This window comes from Squalius cephalus (genome assembly GCF_949319135.1).
Source record: "Squalius cephalus genome assembly, chromosome: 22".
In the NCBI taxonomy this organism is placed as follows: Eukaryota; Metazoa; Chordata; class Actinopteri; order Cypriniformes; family Leuciscidae; genus Squalius; species Squalius cephalus.
Window position 1 is genome coordinate 144,181 of NC_137143.1, and position 19,159 is coordinate 163,339.

The 19,159-nt window shown below is 42.3% G+C and overlaps 1 protein-coding gene across 1 annotated transcript; it reads right to left on the reverse strand.

The window, feature by feature from the left end:
• Positions 1-1,584: 1,584 nt before the first annotated feature.
• cyp27b1 (cytochrome P450, family 27, subfamily B, polypeptide 1) lies at positions 1,585-18,902 on the reverse strand. Its single transcript, XM_079858336.1, has 9 exons — positions 18,633-18,902; positions 17,393-17,583; positions 15,448-15,644; positions 15,133-15,333; positions 7,952-8,115; positions 5,684-5,850; positions 5,489-5,570; positions 5,205-5,402; positions 1,585-2,981 (listed from the first exon to the last, which is right to left on the reverse strand). Exons 1-9 carry the CDS (start codon positions 18,816-18,818, stop codon positions 2,868-2,870), a joined length of 1,500 nt encoding a protein of 499 aa, XP_079714462.1. The 5' UTR covers positions 18,819-18,902; the 3' UTR covers positions 1,585-2,867.
• Positions 18,903-19,159: the final 257 nt, after the last annotated feature.

Here is a 19,159-nt window from a genome sequence, read left to right on the forward strand (position 1 = left end):
GGTTAACCCTGTGTGTGCCAGTCCAGTGAAGAAGGTTAACCCTGTGTGTGTCAGTCCTGTGAAGAGGGTTAACCCTGTGTGTGTCAGTCCTCTGAAGAGGGTTAACCCTGTGTGTGTCAGTCCTGTGAAGAGGGTTAACCCTGTGTGTGCCAGTCCTGTGAAGAGGGTTAACCCTGTGTGTGTCAGTCCTGTGAAGAGGGTTAACCCTGTGTGTCAGTCCTGTGAAGAGGGTTAACCCTGTGTGTGCCAGTCCTGTGAAGAAGGTTAACCCTGTGTGTGTCAGTCCTGTGAAGAGGGTTAACCCTGTGTGTGTCAGTCCTCTGAAGAGGGTTAACCCTGTGTGTGTCAGTCCTGTGAAGAGGGTTAACCCTGTGTGTGTCAGTCCTGTGAAGAGGGTTAACCCTGTGTGTGCCAGTCCTGTGAAGAGGGTTAACCCTGTGTGTGTCAGTCCTGTGAAGAGGGTTAACCCTGTGTGTGTCAGTCCTGTGAAGAGGGTTAACCCTGTGTGTGTGTGTGTGTGTCAGTCCTGTGAAGAGGGTTAACCCTGTGTGTGTCAGCCCTGTGAAGAGGGTTAACCCTGTGTGTGTCAGCCCTGTGAAGAGGGTTAACCCTGTGTGTGCCAGTCCTGTGAAGAGGGTTAACCCTGTGTGTGTCAGTCCTGTGAAGAGGGTTAACCCTGTGTGTGTCAGTCCTGTGAAGAGGGTTAACCCTGTGTGTGTCAGTCCTGTGAAGAGGGTTAACCCTGTGTGTGTCAGTCCTGTGAAGAGGGTTAACCCTGTGTGTGCCAGTCCTGTGAAGAGGGTTAACCCTGTGTGTGTCAGTCCTGTGAAGAGGGTTAACCCTGTGTGTGTCAGTCCTGTGAAGAGGGTTAACCCTGTGTGTGTCAGTCCTGTGAAGAGGGTTAACCCTGTGTGTGCCAGTCCTGTGAAGAGGGTTAACCCTGTGTGTGTCAGTCCTGTGAAGAGGGTTAACCCTGTGTGTGTCAGTCCTGTGAAGAGGGTTAACCCTGTGTGTGTCAGTCCTGTGAAGAGGGTTAACCCTGTGTGTGTCAGCCCTGTGAAGAGGGTTAACCCTGTGTGTGCCAGTCCTGTGAAGAGGGTTAACCCTGTGTGTGTCAGTCCTGTGAAGAGGGTTAACCCTGTGTGTGTCAGTCCTGTGAAGAGGGTTAACCCTGTGTGTGTCAGTCCTGTGAAGAGGGTTAACCCTGTGTGTGTCAGTCCTGTGAAGAGGGTTAACCCTGTGTGTGTCAGTCCTGTGAAGAGGGTTAACCCTGTGTGTGCCAGTCCTGTGAAGAGGGTTAACCCTGTGTGTGTCAGTCCTGTGAAGAGGGTTAACCCTGTGTGTGTCAGTCCTGTGAAGAGGGTTAACCCTGTGTGTGTCAGTCCTGTGAAGAGGGTTAACCCTGTGTGTGCCAGTCCTGTGAAGAGGGTTAACCCTGTGTGTGTCAGTCCCGTGAAGAGGGTTAACCCTGTGTGTGTCAGTCCTGTGAAGAGGGTTAACCCTGTGTGTGTCAGTCCTGTGGAGTTAGACAAGCTTCTGTGGAATTAGCATGGACGATATAATAACAAGAGCGAGCCACAAACTGAAGTATTCCTGTTTTTTTGTCATACCTGAGTTTTTATCAAAAGCAGACACTTTATGACCAGCAACATGAATGTTTTTTAAGAATACAGTAAATGCAGTTCCCTTTGAAATTTACTTGAAAGAAAATGCTAAATTAACAAATGGTGCCATTTACATTAAGTGTCTCTAACTAGTATGTACTAACATGTAAATTAACCATTCGATAAAGTGCACTTAGTATGTACATACTGTACATTTTTTGACATAATGTAATTATTTTTAAAATACCTGCATGTAATTGCAGCTGTGATTAATTTCTTTAATTCAATCTATAATTACACTGTTGACCTTTAACCCTAACCCCATACCGGTCCTAACCTTACCAGTATCCACATCAATAACAACTTACTATTGTAATAACAGTAAATTATGCATAATTACATACATGCAACTAACCCTAAACCAAACCCTAAAGTACATATTATTCAGTATTTAAAATGTATAATTACACTATAACAAGGACACCTTAAAATGAAGTGAAATTCAGTGTTTTTGTACATTGTAGTTAAAGACACCTAATATAAAGTGAGACCTATTTAACAAACACATATGGTGTGATTTATTAATTAATCACACTAAATAATTGCTGATAAACCATATTCAGAGTCTAATATTATAATTTATTCCTGAATATGTATGGATGGCTGATGTTTAGAGATTTGATATTATTCCAGTTCACAGTTGATGCAACAGTATGTGGGAAAAGTATCTTTATATGGAGTTATAAACACACGCTGTGTCCTCATCCTTCATCTCCACGGGCAGTGACCACAGCGAGTCCGACCAGAGACGGACAGAAACCGTATATTAGCACCAGATCTTCATCTTCATCTTCATCTGACCACAAGCTTATCCTCTCCATGGATTCTCTCCTCATTTTTGAGCTGTTTTACATAAAAGTATCTATAAATTAACAGCTGTAAATATATTGACAAGTAGATTCCTGTGCCTTTCCGTTTTCCCGAAGAGTCCCGAAGAGACCAAAAGTACTTTCTGTGCAACTTTATCCAACAATTTACATCTTTAGCTCTCCTTACATTCTTATGTTAGCATGGATGATAATACGAGGTCACGCTTCAGTTTGAGTTCAGGCAGATCCGCAGTCGCACAGGGACTCGGACACACGGCCGGCTCGGGACCCGCTTCTCTTCCGGACGTCCCAGAATCCTCCTGGCTCTCTGGATCTCACCATCAGAGACGGCCAGTTCTGTCTCACCGGGTCCTGGTGACCTCTGACCTCCAGATCAGCGCTCAGTGAAACGCAGGTCGATCTGTCTCTCTGGAACCAGGAGAGTTCTGGTCATCGGACGGACTGTGTCGTTCTCTTTCGCCGGCTCCACATCGAAGTGCATCAAAATCTGTGAGAGAAAAATGTGTCATGAATCAAAGAAACACACGAACCTGGAGCACCAGTGTGCACAGTGTGCACAACAGTGTGCGTGTGTGTGTGTGTGTGTGTGTGTGTGAGTGTGTGAGTGTGTGTGTGTGTGTGTGAGTGTGTGTGTGTGTGAGTGGAGTTTTACACTGTGGACAGAAGCACCAGTGTGTGTGTGTGTGTGTGTGTGTGTGTGTGAGTGGAGTTTTACACTGTGGACAGAAGCACCAGTGTGTGTGTGTGTGTGTGTGTGTGTGTGTGTGTGTGGAGTTTTACACTGTGTCCACACAGGAGCGATGTGATAAACAGTGAAAGCTGTCTCTCTGATCGAGATCCACGGCAGACCCATGTGACTGTCCATTCCACCCCCACACACACACACACACACACACACACACACACTCTGGCTGAGATCGTGTCACTTCACACAGTGTTCAGTGTGTGTGTAGGCAGATGCACTGATCATCACGTGGCTCCTGATTTGGATAAGGTGTTACACTGTGTCCTAACCAGACGCGGTGCGATAAGATTCCAGCGACAAATAATGTGTCTGTCCACACGAGACGCGACTGCGAGATGCGTCTAAATCAATCAAAACCCACAGCCAATCAGAGCAGCGTGTGGGCGGAGTCTCGCGGCACTAGAGAGTGATCTTGACGGCACTCTAGAGTTGTCAAAGTACCGGTAGTTCGGTACAAAGTCAGTACTGAAAATGATAATAGGAGCTGCTTTCAGTCGCTTCCGTGTTTATCTAAGCGCAGGGCTCCAGAATAACTCTTTTACTTGGAGCACTGTCTGTAGCCGATATATACCACGATATATATAGTGTCCGTGTATATTAAAAAACTAGAAAAAAACTATTGTCATATCACACACACACAGAAACTCAAAGGTCTTCACAGCAACCCGTCAAAATAAAAGTTCGGTTTAACTTGAAGAAGCTACTGTACAGTAGATTTAGCTACGTCTCCATGGGATTTTTTTTTTATAAGCAATCATTACGTTTAAACAGCATGTAGCCTTTAATGCTAATATTATTTACTTATGATTACTGTCATAAATAAAGTCATTGAATTGAATTTAATATTTTTTTCAAATAGCTAAATAATATAGAATTTTTTTTGCTGTGGTACCGAAATTGGTACCATTTTAATGGTATCAGTACCGACTACAGGAATTTTGGTACCGTGACATCCCTACGGCACTCACAAGACAATGGACAAGCAGCTACATAATCAAATTCACAAATAATACACCATTTAAACATTATTAAAATACATAGGCTACTGAGTTACTAAAACAATCTTTGTCACACATAAGTTGTTCACAGTTTGAACGTTCTTATTTCCATTTGTTAAATTTGAAGATCTGAGGTGAATTATCCATGAATTATCCACAGCTACAAAGCTGGAGCACTAAATGATGTTCAGAGTCACATTCCACGCTTTTAACATTAAATAAAGCACATAAACAGCACCTGAGATTATCATCGCCACACTTTGTGTTTGTTGTTCCAGCGCGACATCACAGAAAAATAGAAACCGCTTCTAGAATAGAATCGTCGCGTGTCGCCGTCACGCCTGGTTAGGACAAAAACTCTGATTAACATGGAAAATAACTTTTTATCGTGTGTTGCTTGTAGTTAGGACACGGTGTAAGGCGAGAAAGTTCGTCTCTGTTAGAGTTCTGGACCAGTGACTGATCTTTCCTTCTGTACTGGGACATACGTCCGAGTGTAACGCTAAATGTAGGGCGGGGCTTGGTTCTGTGCATCAGTTGTTGATTGGTTGTTGAGATGTGGGCACGGCTTTCAAAGGTGTATGCAGATGAGTGTGAGCTGCAGGGGCGGAGTTTACGTGTTTCAGGGGCGGGGCTTAAGTGTTGCAGGGGTGGAGCTTAAGTGCACTAAATCACTGTCCTGCAGAGTTTAGTTCCAACCCTAATCAAACACACCTGAGCCAGCTAATCACGCTCTTCAGGCTCGCTGGGAAAAGCTGGTTGGAAATAAACTCTGCAGGACAGCAAGGGCTGAAGACACTGAGGGACTCATCTCCAGGAGAATCCTGCATACGTCACGCAAGCATAGACGAATTGTTCTCAATAAGATCAATAACATGCATGTAGAAAATAGAGCAGGTCAATTCCACTTCATGACGACGTTCACGTCACAACGACAGACATGCAGGTGTGATTGCAGAATAAATACCCTAGAAAGCGCCAGGTAAAGCTCCAGCTCAGCGATGCGCCGGCCGATGCAGCTGCGCTTGCCCACGCCGAAGGGAACCGAGGCGAACGGATGGTTTCCCTCGGACCGGCTCATCCAGCGCTGCGGGTCGAAGGAGTCCGGGTCTCGGAAGTGTTTCGGGTCACGGGACGTGGCGTAGTGGCAGAGAGTGATCAGCGTCTGTGAAGGATCGATCACACACGCCTGTAAACACCAGCTTCACTAAGTGCACGTGTAGAGTTTTAAAGCACAAAAGCTTTACTCACGTTTCTAGGGATGAGATATCCTCCAACTTTAATATCTTTGTCTGGGATGACTCTCGCATTGGCCGGAATTACAGGATAGAGCCTGGAAATGTTTCAGTACTTATTTAATTTGATATAATGAACTCATCAAAAGAAAAGGAACGTATAAACTGTATTAGACAGAAGAGTGAATGCACAAAACTTCAGTCCTTCTACCTGAGGATCTCCTTGATCACGGCCTTCATGAGAGGCATGGCAGCGACATCGCCTGCGTTTGGGACGGTCCGGTCCTTCATCACGCCCAGAACCTCGTCCCGCAGAGCCTTCTGGACCTCCTGATGCCGAGAGAGCTCGTACAGGGACCAGGACAGCGTGCTGGAGATCTACAGCGATGAGAAAGAAACATACATCAGGAATTTGTATTTGGACACCCAACCTCAGTCTTTATTAGAATATCAGCCTGATATCATATACAGGTGTGACTTATCTAGAGGTGTGGATGCAGCATCGTGCAAAAGTAGTAGTTAAAGTAAATTGATCTGAATAATGACTCTTGTCCTCTGTAGAGTTGCTGATAGCTAAAACTGAATAAGTCTCATATTTGATGAAGTCTGCATCACTGATTCTGTTTATTACTGTGAATCTGCTTTAAACTACTGAAAACTTGACCAAGGCCATTGGAGAAAGCCTGTGAAGTGTCTAATAACGAGTGGGTTAACCCGGTCAGTCGAGTATCTGCCCCTGCGAAGCTTTTATTAAGGCTACTGAGATGACTGGTAGACATGACTTTCAACAGATTTGTCAAAATTAAAACTCATTTACTTTTAATTAGGGTCCACGTCAGGGGTGTTGCTAGGGTTGGAAGATATAAGGAGTATAGCCGCTGACAACAAGACCCCCAGATATACTTAATATATAAAACTATTAAAAAATAAAATAAAATCGATTTCAATGAATGATTCAATGACTCACTTATAAAGACTTTATTTGTTTGGTTCCTGGATGAATCAGTGTTTTTGAACGCATTTTTTTTAAACAGTCACTTGTCGCCACCTACTGGTGTAAAGATGTAATTGATACAATATTTATTTGAAGCATCAAGTTTCTTTCAAAAGGTGATTTACTCCATTTTGATCTCTACCGTAGACATCAGTGTTTATATCTGAACTATAAACTTTTATCCCAGTACTTCTGTGATAATCTGAATGATTGTAAGACAGAAAGACTGTTTGTGAAGCTGTTTCACATCTATACATGACAACGGCTCTCTCTGGATCAGAACTCAGATCTGAATGTTCACTGTGATCCGACTTATCAAAGCTTTAATAGACAGAGCCGAATCACCGTCATCAGAAGCACGGCTTCATAGAGACAGGAACTAAACAGAGCGTTACTGACAGACTGGGAAGAGAGGAGCCGCAACAATGGAGAATATGAGGAAATAATCAACATTCAAGCGGGAAAACCTGTTCTAGTAGAGCCGGAAACAACATCAAGACCAGGGTTCACCAATCTCGGTCCTGGAGGGCCGCTGTCCCTGCAGAGTTTAGCTCCAACCAGCTCCAACACACCTGTTTGAAAGTTTCTAGTATGTCTAGTGAGACCTTGATTAGCTGGTTCAGGTGTGTTTAATTGGGGTTGGAGCTAAACTCTGCAGGACAGCGGCCCTCCAGGACCGAGATTGGTGAACCCTGATCAAGACTATAAAAGGGCAGAAAAGGTCCTCATTAAACTTGCAATAACCCTGTTTTGCTGATAAGCAGTATTAAGTCATTGTTAATTATGCAAACTTGTTTTATTAAATAGATGAATCTGAGATTAAAAAAAAAATGTTTAGATTTTATGGGTATGTTCTGAATGGACATATGATATTAATTCAATTTGTGTCGATCTCAATAATGTCAATTTAAAAACCATGCAAATGCCCTGTTTAATGTCACAGGGCTGATGAAGGAGATTCATACTAACCCTAACCCAGACTGATAAAAAAGGAACATATTTTTCCAATGGAGTTGAAAATGATCTGTCATCAGTCTGTACTAGAAAGTGTGATCAGATATGGTCTGTCCACATGGTACGGTGATCTTTCTGTAAAATCAAAATATACTGTAAAATATACTATATATTGTTCGAACTTTGATGAAAATGATTGGACTGAAAGACTGTCCTAGTATTCAGACTCTGAGCAATGCACATTAAATGAGGCTAAAAGGATTTTAAGCGAGCCATCTCATGTATTCTATCGCTCTTATGAACTCTAACCGTCTGGAAGAAGGAACAGAACTCTCCGTTATAAACGGAACAGGTTCAAAAACTCTTTTGTACCGGTATCAATTAGACTGTTTATTTTTATGTATATGATGTGGATGAATATTTTGTGTATTTTTTTAATGTATCAGGTTTTGGCGAAATGCTGGCTATGGAGTCCCTTACAAATTTCCCTATCAGGGACAATAAAGTATATTTCATTTCATTCATTCCTACCGTGTCGACGCCAGCGAGGAGCAGCTCGGTCACATTACTGTACACAGACTTCAGCGACACGCCGGCCTGAGACAGGTAATAGGTCAGGTATCGTCCCTCTAAACGCTCTCCTCGAGACATCTTCTGCCTCTCCTCCTCAAGACGCTGATCGATGTGACCTTTCGCTGTGATGACAGGAAGATTTTCAAAATCTCACACATCATTAAGGACATTACAATCCACATCATTACAGCCAGAATCACAGTACAGATGAAGAACATCCACATGACATTTCCAGCATTTAACCACATGTACTCTTTACGATGGTTCAAATCAGGATCTGGGGCAGTTTGGTAAATGATTTAGTCACTATTGTACATTGTTGGGTTCCGGCTGTAGAGCCCGAGCAGCAGGGCAACTGGGTGACCGTGAGACGCTGTAGTCACGGGACAAAACACGGCTCTTTCGTTCCGATTACAACATTAAACAGGTTCTCTCCTCTCAGTGAAACACCCACTGAGAATCCTGTTGATTGTGCCCTAGTCATTGCCGATTCTATCACACAGAACGTGCAAATAGAGACACCAGTCACCATAGTCACATGTTTGCCGGGAGCCAGAGCGCCTGACATCAAAGCAAATTTAGAAGTGCTGGCTAATGCTAATTGTAAATTCTCTAAGAATTTGTTCTTACACTGTAATTTGCTCTGGCCCCCTTCCTGTTCGGCGGAGTGATGAGATAGTTAGTAGATTGTCCTCACTAAATGGCTGGCTGTCTCGGTGGTGTCCGCAAAATAATATAGGGTTCATAGACAATTGGAAAAGTTTTTGGGGCAGACCTGACCTGTTGAAAAGAGATGGTATTCATCCCTCCTGGGATGGTGCTGCTCTTCTCTCTAGTAATATGGCACATGGTCTTAGAGCTCAAACATGACAATCTGGGGCTCAGGTCAGGAAGCAGACAGACTGGCTAAACCGACCGTCTGCTAGCGGCCTCGCGTCACCCAGGTCAGATAAATCCCATCACATAGAGCCTCTTTCACCTAGATATCATCATATAGACCTATATGATATATAACACATTGACAATGAAAATGCCTATTTCTTTGTTTAATCAAATAGTGTATTGTAACTCTGTGCACAATCATAACACCAGAAAGGCAAATAACGGTCATATAACGACCCCCTATCCAAAAACTAATTTTATGAAGAAAACCGTCCTGTATAGAGCTATTGTCATCTGGAATAACATTCCTTTTGAAGTTCGTCAGCTTTGTAATAAGCTGTCATTTAAAAGAAGTCTAAGGTGTTATGTGTTGATGTAGGTTTTTATATGTTTTGATTAAGGTAATTGTAAATCATATTGTATTTATGTTTCGTCCTGTTATGAATCGAAACTAGATTGTATGTATGTACGAGTGTGTGTTTGTGTATGTATGTATATATATAAACTGTGTATATGAGTTAACTGTGATGATTGAAATGTTGTTGTTGTTGTTGTTGTAATGTAATTTTTTTAGAATGGACCCCAGGAAGACTAGCTGATTGCACAGACTTTCAGCTAATGGGATCCTTAAAAATAAACAAAAATATACAAAATATAGAGACTGTGTCTGTTCCCCGAATTAGGACATACAAAAAAACTCCCAAACCCATCTAAGGGTAAAAATGTAATTGATGTTCAACAAATAAAAAACAGATATAATACGGATGAACAAATGCTAAAGCTTGGGTTATTGAATATTCGATCCCTTTCTTCAAAAGCACTCATTGTTAATGATATGATTACAGACTATAATCTAGATGTGCTGTGTTTGACAGAAACCTGGCTAAAACCAGACGATTACATTACTTTAAATGAGTCCACCCCGCAAGATTACTGTTATAAACATGAGCCTTGTCTGAAAGGCAAAGGGGGAGGTGTTGCTGTAATTTATAGTAATATCTTAAGAATTACTGAGAGGTCTAGTTTAAAATATAATTCTTTTGAAGTGTTGGTGCTTAATGTAACAATATATAGTGTAAATGATAAATCGCGTTTAACATTTGTGCTGGCTACTGTATACAGGCCACCAGGGCACCATACAGACTTTATCAAAGAATTTGCTGATTTTCTATCAGAGTTAGTACTGGCTGCAGATAAAGTCATAATTGTTGGTGATTTTAATATACATGTAGATAATGAAAAAGATGCATTGGGACTGGCATTTAAAGACATTCTGAACTCTACTGGAGTTAGACAACACGTGTCAGGACCTACTCATTGTCGTAATCATACTCTAGATCTAATATTATCACACGGAATAGATGTTGATGCCGTTGAAATTCTGCAGCAGAACGATGACATCTCAGATCATTACCTAGTCTCGTGTAAACTTCATTTAGCCAAGGCTGCAAAGCCGACTCCGTGTTATAAATATGCTAGACCTATCACTTCTGCCACTAAATATTGCTTTATCAATAATCTTCCTGATCAGTTTCATCTCAGATAAGCAGTTTCATCTTCATCTAAGCATCCCGGATAGCTTAGAAGAACTCGATATTACGACAGATCTTTTAACTCTCTCTTTTTCAGCACTTTAGACACAGTTGCTCCTTTGCGCTTAAAAAAGATTAAAGAAAATAATCCAACGCCGTGGTACAATGAGCACACTCGGGCCCTTAAGAGAGCAGCCAGAGGAATGGAGCGCAACTGGAAGAAAACAAAACTAAACGTTTTTCAAATTTCATGGAGAGATAGCACGATTGCGTACAGAAAGGCCTTAATATCTTCTAGATCTGCTTATTTTTCAACCCTACAAGAAGAAAACAAGCACAACCCTAGGTATTTATTTGATACAGTGGCTAAATTGACAAGAAATAAAGCTTCTACTTCTGAAGTTTCCAAGCAGCACAGCAGTAATGACTTTATAAACTTCTTTACTTACAAGATTGATAATATCAGGGAGAAAATTATAACCATGCAACCGTCTACTACAGTATCGCATCAGGCAGTGCATTGTAGTCTCCCTGAGGAAAACTTCCATTCATTCGTTGCTATAGGAGAGGAAGAATTGTCTAAACTCGTTAAATCATCTAAATCGACATGTATGTTAGACCCTATACCGACTAAGCTACTGAAAGAAATACTTCCAGAGGTCATAGATCCTCTTCTTAAAATCATTAATTCATCTTTGTCTCACATGATTTGCTCTTATCATCCGATCGTGGTTGTGTCTATTAGTGTTACTCGATCTTAGTGCTGCGTTTGACACTATCGACCACAACATTCTTTTAAATAGACTCGAAAATTATGTTGGCATTAGTGGAATTGCACTAGCGTGGTTTAAATCATACTTATCTGACCGTTATCAGTTTGTAGCAGTAAATGAAGAGATGTCTCATCGATTACAAGTTCAGTATGGCGTACCACAAGGCTCAGTACTAGGACCGCTGCTGTTCACTCTGTACATGCTATACACACACACACACACACACACACACTCACTCACACACTCACACACTCACACACTCACACACTCACACACTCACACACTCTGTACATGCTACCATTAGGAGATATCATTAGGAAACATGGCATTAGTTTTCACTGTTATGCTGATGATACTCAGCTCTATATCTTCACGCCCTGACGAAACTTGCCAATTTAAGAAATTAACGGAATGCATAGCTGATATAAAAATTTGGATGACTAGTAATTTCCTACTTCTAAATTCTGAAAAAAAACCAGAGATTCTAATTATTGGACAAAAAACTTCCTCACGTAATAATCTAGAATACTGTCTAACACTTGATGGCTGCTCTGTTAAGTCTTCGTCGTCGGTTAGGAACCTGTGTGTGTGTGTGTGTGTGTGTGTGTGTGTCTGTGTGTGTGTGTGTGTGTGCTCTTTGATACCAATCTTTCATTTGAAAGTCACGTGTCTAGTATCTGTAAAACCACATTCTTCCATCTTAAAAATATATCTAATCTGCTTTCAATGAAAAATGCGGAACAATTAGTTCATGCATTCATGACCTCAAGGCTAGATTACTGTAATGCTCTACTGGGTGGTTGCCCTGCACGCTTAATAAACAAACTACAGCTGGTCCAAAACGCAGCAGCTCGAGTTCTTGAGTTCTTACCAGAACCAGGAAGTATGACCATATTAGCCCCGTTCTGTCAACACTACATTGGCTCCCTATTAAACATCACATACATTTTTAAATATTGCTGATCACTTACAAAGCACTAAATGGTTTAGCTCCGCAGTGCTTGAGCGAGCTCTTAACGCATTATAGTCCTTCACGTCTATTGCGATCTCAAAATTCCGGCCAGTTGATAATACCTAGAATATCTAAGTCGACTGCTGGCGGTAGATCCTTCTCCTATTTAGCACCAAAACTCTGGAACAGTCTTCCTAACATTGTCCGGGAAGCAGACACACTCTGTCAGTTCAAAGCTAGACTAAAAACACATCTCTTTGACCTAGCATTCACATAACACATTATAGACTTCTATAATTCAGTGTTAGGCTGCATAGATCAGGTCAGCCGGAACCGGGAACACTTCCCATAAATCCTGATGTACTCGTTACATCATAAGAAGAATGGCGTCTACGCTAATGTTAGTCTTTCTGCTTATTCCGAGGTTTACTGTAATCAGCCGGATCCGGGCCGTATCCAGACCAGATGGTGGACCTGTGCCTAGACACGACCACAACGCATCCCTGAATTGTCAGCAGAGATTGTGTCTACTAGACTCTCCCCTGTGAAGGCCTCATCGACACGATAGCCATCGGCACTGATCCTCAACAAACTGTTCTCCATACTGGCGTGACTCTGATCTTCAACCAGATGGAACTGGATAATATTCTGATTGTTCTAATCCAATCTGACCTCTGACCTATAATGCTGCCTGAATCATAATCACACACTGTTCGTTCGTTGGCCAGAGGAGAACTGAGCGACTGAGTCTGGCTTCTCCCAAGGGTTTTTTCTCCATTCTGCCCTGATGGAGTTTTAGTTCCTTCACTGTCGCCTTTGTCGTTTTTTTTTTTTTCACCTTTGTTGCCATTGGCTTTTGGCTTGCTTAGTTGGGGACATTAAATTTAACATTTAATTTAATATTCAACATTAATATTGATCTGCCTGCATTGACAACAATATATGAGAACTGAACTGAGCTGGACGATGACATCACGGTTTTCTCCAGAGCGGCGATATGTATAAATTAACTAAATGAATAACTTTTTTACAACAAAATGAAACATCACTGAACTTACTTAAAGGGGGGGGTGAAATGCTATTTCATGCATACTGAGTTTTTTACACTGGTAAAGAGTTGGATTCCCATGCTAAACATGGACAAAGTTTCAAAAACTAAGTTGTACGTTTGAAGGAGTATTTTTGTTCCAAAAATACTCCTTCCGGGTTGTCACAAGTTTCGGAAAGTTTTTTTCGAGTATGGCTCTGTCTTACGTAAGATAGGGCGGAATTTCCTTATATGGGTCCTAAGGGCACTTCTCCGGGAGGACGCGGGCGCGCGCGCAACCGTAGACCAGAGCAAGAGAGTGAAAGCAGTTCGCCATCAAAGCGCCCTGCCCGGCTTTTGGGAAGTCAATGTCACCAAAGAAGTGTGTTTTTGGTTGCCAGGGCAAGACAACCCTGCACAGATTCCCAAAGAACCCAGCGTTAAGGAACCCGTGGATGGAGTTTGTTTTCCTGAGCATAAACGGAGTTGTGTAAGACTGTTGTTCCCTGCATTTCGACGATGATTGTTTTATGAACAAAGCCCATATCGACGGATTTGCAGATCGTCTAATGCTTAAGGATCGAGCAGTCACAATGATAAAGGTTCGCAGTCGTGCGTTGGAACCGGACGGTGAGTAAAACTGTTTGTTGAACAAATGTCTCTGTGTGTTGTCACTAGCTTGGTGCGTAAGCTTCGCCCACAGGGCCCGCCCCCAGCCGCTCGGTTTTTTCCGGAAAGACTCGGTACAGCCTATCTTTCTGTTAAAAATGTAATAAAACAAAAGACTTTTTGGAGATATGAAGGATGCAATATTACTCTATAGGTACTCAAGATTAACAGGAGATTGAGTGAAAATGAGCATTTCACCCCCCCTTTAAGCTGAACAGTGACGCTTTTTTCTTCTGGAAACAAACCTTGTTTGTTATTTTCCTGTTATCTCTGTAAAGCTGCTTTGAAACACTGTATTGAAAAAAGCGCTGTATAAATAAATGTGACTTGACTATTAGGGGTGAATTTGTTAGGAAACTTAAAGCAAATACCTACATTTTAACCCAGTGATCATCAGCCAGTATTAATCTGGGGTTCATTTCCTGAACAATGATGTAACTTACTGCTTAACTACAACAGTACAGAGTAACTTCTGCCCATTAATCGACTCCAAATAGAACGGACATCAGATTATTATAGCTCATTTGCATGAAACACAGAAAGCCGTTTATTAAGAGAAACGTTTACATGCGCTACGTAAATACACGTCCCTCCCGTATACATGCTTTCTCCACGAAAACACTTTCTTCTTGACACTAATATATAGAGATTGAAATAGATCGTATATAGATTAGATTGTACTGCATATCAGCTTGTTGTTTTGCTCAAGAGTATGATCTATTCCAGTCCACAAATCAAACTAATAAAACTATTCTTCTAACCACAGGTAAAGAGCTACAGGTCCAAACAAGCACCTCTGCAATGCGGTTTGGGATAGTTTGTTGGAACTATGATTTAACTATGTTAGTGATGATGAAAGTTGCGACCACAGCTGGCTAATAGTGCTTTGGGGAAACACCCCCTGGATTGCCAATATTACTTTTCAAAGAATAATTTCCCCCTTCCACCAGAGCTTTTAAAACTACATGCACCATACTTGTTTGAAAGTTTAACATCTTTGATGTTTGATGGTTTTTACAGACAGATATCTTTGAAATGTCACCTTTATATATTTACATTTATTAATTTAGCTGATGCTTTCATTCAAAGAGATTTACAAATGCCACTTGACTTACAAATATAAACTGCTTTATAAAACACTTAATTTCCTAGAATGCATTTCCCATTGAATTTCACAAGTTTCTAGTTGAATCCAAATTCCTACAAGAGGTGTCCATTTCAATTCAGTTTCACACTCATTAATTAAAGGGAGCCAATCCTGAACCCAGTAACCTGTAACCTCTTCTACGCCTCCAGACACTCACCGAAGCGGAACATGTCGTCCCAGCAGCGGCAGAAGGTTTCCCAGGGCTTGGGAAGGAGCCGGTGGAGCCACTGAGGCATAGCCATCGTGAGGAGAGTCATGACAAACATGCTGTTGATGGACTGGATGAAGCGCTCCGTCTCCACCGGAACCACTGGGTCGAGGCAGCCGATCCTGGACTCGAACAGCACCGAGGAAATGCCTTCAGGGAAGAGAAAACGTGGCATGAAGACAGTGACGGTCATACAGCACTACACCAAACGCTGGTGTATCTGACAAACCGTTAGCTGGTTCTTCAGGAGTGTCAGTGCTTCACCTTCGAGACCGAAGCGGTAGAACTCGGCCGAGACGTCGGACACGAGGCCGCTAGCGTTCTCCCGCTGGCGTAGCTTGAGCTTCTCCACGAGGTCCGTGACGACGGAGTTCAGCGTGAGGTCGTACGCCTCCACAGCTTTGGGTCGTAACATGTGTTTCCCCAGCAGACGCCGCACGCTCTGCCACTCCTCGCCTTCACTGAACACACACACACACACACACACCGAGGGATCAATGACTACAAGCATACCATAAATCACAAGCAAAGGATGACGCTTCTAACCCCATCTACTATGAGAACAGCTGCAATCTTCAAATTACTAAGAGAATCAGACAATTCTCAGAACACAGTATTATCAAGTCTAATAAAGACCAGCTAACTCTATATCCGTGTGTGACTATAGCATGTGTGGATAACAGCGATCTGCAGCAACAAGGCAAGCAGAAGTCAGTGACAGATGCTGATATCTGGACTCATGACTGATGTGATGTGACCGTGTCCAGTCATGCAACTCATCTCTTCTTAAAGGGACACTCCACCCATTTGCATTAAGAGGTCCATTGTTAGAAAACCAGTCATACTATTGAATGGTCGTGCAACATTCTCTCATTTTCCCCTGAGACGAGAGAAATCCACTATTTACCTTTTTCACTTCCTCCTACAATGACGCAAAAATCGTCATTTTGCGTCATTGTAGGAGGAAGTGTAAGAGGGGGGAATTTCTGTTGATACTACAAGCACTCGTTCCTCATCTTTCCCAGGGGGCGGGACCCGCTCACGCTACAGACCTATCACAGATCAGTGGGTGGGACTTTACTCTCTGAAACTGAAAGCAATATCCTCCATCTTGTTTGAAGCTAAGCTAACAGGCGCTGTGGAGACAGATGTACAGTTATGACAATAGCGGAGGAGAGTGCTCAATATGATATAGAAGAAGAGGATTTCGGAAGTCTGATGCTTGAATCAGGTGTTTGTGGCTACCTTTACAAGCCGCATTATAGCGAAGAGCAGCCGAGGCAGAAGACCTGCGTGCCGCGGACGAGGAGCCCGGACTGGCTCGAGTTAGGGCGGACTGGTGGAGCCGGTGATCTCACTATGCAACTACGAACCGCTACGAACACAGAGATAGAGTCCGTCTGCGGCAAAGAATTTCAACGATGACAATTTCTCCTGGACGAAATCTCTGAATCAGACGAGGACACGGACGTTTGTGTTGAGAACTATCCTAGTTTCGCACCGCATATGTTCTGACTGAACATCCAGGTACCATGCAATAATTCACCTTTTCAAAAGAAATACAAACGAGGAGTAATGCACTAATGAGTTCGCCAACTAACTAGACATTTTGTGTGAATGTGAAATGAATTTCAAGCTCTGGTGGTAGCTAGCCTTGTAGACGGAAGAGTGATTTGCGCTTTCTGGATTAGTGGGAGTGGCTTGCGGAGCTGTGCAATGTGGTGCATTGTGGGAGTTGTTGTCTTTCATACAAATGCGTCCTGAAGTTATTTTTTGTCTTTCCTCAGTCACGAAGGCACCAAATTCAAAATTTATTTTACATTTCGACTACATATATGACCCACTTTAAATAAAAAACAATGTTCAAATGGGTGGAATGCCCCTTTAAGCATTAAAACTGATTAACAGTAAACCACTCCAGTCAGCTTCAGCTCCCATCACCGGTGATAACCAGCCCGTGCTCAGACTCCCTCATCACATTAAAAGAATATTATGGACTACTTTTATGATGATCTTTGTCTTTTTTTGGAGTTTGCCAGTTATCGTATGGAAAGGTTTTGTAAATAAAGTCATAATGGAGTGAATCCCCTTGTGTAGACTGAGATACAGCACATTTCGCACCGGATTACTCCTGCAAACTGCAGTTCTTCAGGAAGAGCTGCCTGCGACACACAGACGAGTAAAGCGTTTGCTGAGCGCTTGTACTCACGCTGTCAGGAGTCCGAACCCTTCTCCCCGGAGCCGCCGGTAATCCTTCCAGGACGAGAGATCGGATCGCATGGGCTGATGACCCTCCTGACGCAGAACCTGCTCGATCAGATCCGGTTCTGCCACATGAACCGTCAGGATGGGTCCGAATCTGGCCTTCCACACCGGCCCGTACTTACTCCTGCCCTCCAGCTGCAAACACAGGCACATATCATTCATGAGCTTATCATTCATGAGCTTATCATTCATGAGCGTATCATTCATGAGCGTATCATTCATGAGCGTATCATTCATGAGCGTATCATTCATGAGCTTATCATTCATGAGCGTATCATTCATGAGCTTATCATTCATGAGCTTATCATTCATGAGCTTATCATTCATGAGCGTATCATTCATGAGCTTATCATTCATGAGCGTATCATTCATGAGCGTATCATTCATGAGCTTATCATTCATGAGCTTATCATTCATGAGCTTATCATTCATGAGCGTATCATTCATGAGCTTATCATTCATGAGCGTATCATTCATGAGCTTATCATTCATGAGCTTATCATTCATGAGCGTATCATTCATGAGCTTACTGTTTCAGGTGTACACTCATGCACAGAGAAACTATCAACATGATTGGGAGTCAGGTTTAAAAAACAAACAAACAAAAACAAAAGAGTTCTTACTTGGGATCCACGGAAAAGTTTAGAGAAAAACAGAGTAAAAAAAAGTAAAAATTATTAATTAATTAAATATATTAAAATCAATAAATTAAAATTGGATTAAAATAAATAATACAAATTAGATTAATATAAACAACACAAATGTGTTTTAAAAATTATGAAAAATTTGATTAAAATAAATAAGTACACAATAATAATTTCATTTAAAAAAATACATTTAAAAGTGCATTAGTGGAGTGGAGAAAACTCAATGCAAGTTAACAGGTACTAACTATTTCTCAAATAATATTTTAAATTGGAATGACATACACTTTAAATTTGTATAAATTAGGTCTTTATGCATGAAAACATATAGCTGCATTTTAAATTTAAGGATGAATAATAATGCACTACATGTAGTCGCTGCAGAGCTGTTGCCATTGTAACAGAATGTGTCATAATTTAGGGACTGCAGATGAACATAAGGGTCCCTCTTAAAATAAAATAGACATAATAACCATAGGAATCGAATAAGATCCTACTAGATCTAATGAGTTTATAAGCAGCAGATATCAGTCCGCGCACCTGCATCTGGTGGAGGCGAGTGAGTCCGCGTCTGAAGAACAGATCCCACAGGAATCCCGCGGAAGAAGGTCCGGGCATGTGCTCGAGCGTCTTCACCTGCTGAGACGAGGGCGCGCGCATGACGTCAGCCCACCTGAGCAGAGGGAGCGCGCTCCTGCCGGTCACCTTCAGGGTCTGAGGAAGCATCTTCTCCAGTGCACGCGCGGATCACCTTGCACGCGCTCACCGGTGCTCTGTTTATATCGCACGAGCGCTCGCCTTCCGCGCACACCTTTCTGGGGCTCAGCCAATGGCGTGCAGGGAGCGCGAAAGCCCCGCCCACTGATCTGGGAAGTGGACGTGGTCTGACTAATGTTTCATAATGTGATACAAGGAAATTTCTCTCACAGCTCTTAAAAGATTAGCACCTAAAGAGTTGACTCTTCTGAAATAAATCAATACATTGACTTGTCATGATGTAACCGGAGGACGGGGTTATCAAGAAACCTGCACAGACATGACTGTGTCTATTCTCAGATCATTTATCC

Bases quoted from the DNA above. Each gene is read 5' to 3' on its own strand.
- cyp27b1 (XM_079858336.1), bottom strand. From the start codon at position 18,818: ATGCTTCCTCAGACCCTGAAGGTGACCGGCAGGAGCGCGCTCCCTCTG. The intron at 15,334-15,447 runs GTGAAGCACTGA...TCTTCCCTGAAG, and splicing joins CTACCGCTTCGGTCTCGAAG to GCATTTCCTCGGTGCTGTTC. The intron at 5,851-7,951 runs GTAGGAATGAAT...TCATCGCTGTAG, and splicing joins TCCTCGCTGGCGTCGACACG to ATCTCCAGCACGCTGTCCTG.